Consider the following 2792-nt stretch of genomic DNA (forward strand, 5'->3'; position numbering starts at 1 on the left):
CGCATCGGAGGTGTGCGGCTGGTGCGTGAGGACGCTGCGGCCGCACACCTGCGCCCGCGCGCCGCGTCCGCGCCACGAAACACGCGCATCCGCGATGAACAACACGCTTCCCAAAGGACGCCATTCCTCCGCTCTAACACATTTTGAGAAAATTTTACGGTTTTGTTGATCGTCTATAGTACTAGGAAGAGTACGGTGCAAGTTCTCGTTACTAGATTTTTTGTTTCAGATCACTCAGATTCACTGTTTGCCTTGAAAAGACATTTACAGCTTTACCGGACTTAAGGTGGCCGAGCGCAGATGGCGCTTAGTCTAAACCTCGTTTATGAGTAACTAAGTACGAGGGCTTCACTGTGAGGGCCGTTACAACGTTTTCATTACCGAATTGCGAGGCAACCGAGTCACCAGTGTTGAATGTGCATTGTAGGATCGATAAAAAGTTAAATGGTAGTCTTCGTCAAATCATCTTAAAGACAGAACGTAAAAACATAAAATAGGCACAGTAGTTGTTAAAATCATTCCTTAAAACATCATAGAAGTCGCTGCGTAGAACACTGTTTTAAAAAAGGGATGCGGGGGATAGCATTCCGCAGCTTGCAGATGATGTTGTGCCACCAAGACATATGAAAAGACTTTTAACGTAGCATTTAGTCAATAGACTTAATTATTCCATATCGGACCCTTGCTGAGCTTTACAACTGTTATTGTTACTTTTTTATTTCAGATATCCCGTCTCAAGTCCTCTTGCACGGAAAACGTGCTTTATAAAACATCGAATACACAAAATTTATTTTAATGACACAACATTTCACCTTTGAATAGTATCGGTATCAAACATGTCCAAATAGAGAGAAGCGGGCGTTGTGTTGTCCACTATCTCTACAGCACGTATCGGCATTTCCACACCTAATGCAATACAATACATTTTTATTACTAAAATGTTTCATAATTTTTTACAAAATGTATCATGCAGAATTATGAATTTTAATGATTAATATACAAACAATTATACCGAGTTTAGATTTTATCGTCTTCACTGGTTGTACAGATTTTACAACAACTAATAAATCCACATAAATATTTCCGTTTTCCTCTGTAATTAAAAATAAATTGAATTAATAGACACTCAAAGTGGATAAAAACATAGTCACTCTAAATTAGTATGATTTTTGTAACATAACAAAAAAAAGTAAAGAGTACGTACCAGTAAATTTCATTACTTCGGCGAGGCCACAGTAGCCCGCTGATGATTTACTCGGAATATGAAGAAGCGGTAAATACGCACCATAGGTGTCGCCACTGAAAGTACTCACGTCGGAACATCCTTCATTGATAGATAGGTAAAACGGAGAAGATACCTTGAGGAATAAAATAACATTTGTATGTTTAAGAGAAAGCTCTAATACTTGGAAAAAGCGAGTCCACTTTAAAGAAATATCTCAATACAGATCGAGGAAATTACATATTTCAGGTATAAGAAAGACGATAGATTAAATTAGTTACAATTTAAAACTTATAAGTAGGTACATGTATAGATTATATTTACCTGTGGTCTAAAAGTCTCGTTTGTCCCACTTTTGACGCAAATTTTTGGCGAATAAATTTCAACTGCAACAAACTTTCGACTCAAAATTATTGTTATACAAATAATAAAGGTTTATTCGTTAATTGACAACAGCAAATTACCGACATCTCCTACTATGAATCTATTATAAAAATTCATTACAAAATAATCTGAACCCCATACATCGATATTTATTGTATCAATTTGGGAATCCCTTATGGTGAAAGACATCACTCCTCGTGATTCGCCACTTTTCTTTTTTGCACCAAATATTCTTGGAGAATTTTTAGCTATAATTATGCCAATCACTAAAGCATTTTTAATGTTAATGTTCAAATTATTTAAACGAACTTTTTGTAATCCCGCCATGGTAAAATATCGGAAATCACAAAAACAAGTCAGAAACAATAAATCAATTCCCGCCAATTTCAATATTCCATAGATCAAAGAATCTTTAATCTTTTTGATCAAGTCAAAGTGAGGGTTGCACTTTTTTATTTTAAATCAAAAAATATTTTCTAGAAAGTGTGTTAGTATATAGGTTGATAATGCCTATTTATTTAATTAATATAATAATTTAAAGTAAAAGTTTTAGTCATCCTAACAGAGATAGGTTTTGGATAAAACGGAGCAGATATGAAAATGTCAAATTGACAGACTATCAAAAAACAGCCTAGTGATGGGACTCGAGTGATTTTTTTTTCACTCGAGTCACTCGGTACTCGTAACTTTCTCACTCGAATGCCACTCGAGTGAAGATAAGACTCCAGTGATGTTTATAGACGCGAGTCACTCGGAATATAAAAATCAAGGAACCAAAATTTTAAAACCAATAAAACAATGTTAATTTAACATAAAGAAATTATTTTCGCATTAAGGTAAAAGTTACTCAAAAAATCTTTAGAAAATGTGTAAAATAGTGTCTTTTAAACTAAACCTGTCTACATAATCAAGAAACCTCTTATATCATCTATTAGTTGAAATTTTATAGTGTACTATAAGTAAGTTCTAATCCATTTTAATAAATTCTTACAAGTAATTTTCATGAGATCCAAATATGGACAGTTTGATTATGTTCTTACACAATTTTGATAATAAAATTAACTTAAACGAAGCTTGAATAAACTCTACAAAACCGACTTCCAAACAAAATACACTAAAAACAAAACAAAATGCACTAAAAACAGAACAAAATACACCAAAACCAAAATATTCTCAAAAAAACAGT

General features: G+C 33.8%; 1 protein-coding gene across 1 annotated transcript; it reads right to left on the minus strand.

The window, feature by feature from the left end:
• Positions 1–3: 3 nt before the first annotated feature.
• Positions 4–1972, minus strand: LOC106105837 (meiosis-specific with OB domain-containing protein-like; the record flags this gene model as incomplete). The annotated part of the gene is made up of 6 exons (XM_013286294.1): positions 1687–1972; positions 1547–1608; positions 1205–1358; positions 1013–1093; positions 813–906; positions 4–133 (listed from the first exon to the last, which is right to left on the minus strand). Coding segments are annotated over exons 1-6 (768 nt in total), but the record flags the coding sequence as incomplete, so codon positions are not given.
• Positions 1973–2792: the final 820 nt, after the last annotated feature.

Source organism: Papilio polytes, unplaced genomic scaffold (genome assembly GCF_000836215.1).
Source record: "Papilio polytes unplaced genomic scaffold, Ppol_1.0 DF822669.1, whole genome shotgun sequence".
Lineage (NCBI taxonomy): Eukaryota > Metazoa > Arthropoda > Insecta > Lepidoptera > Papilionidae > Papilio > Papilio polytes.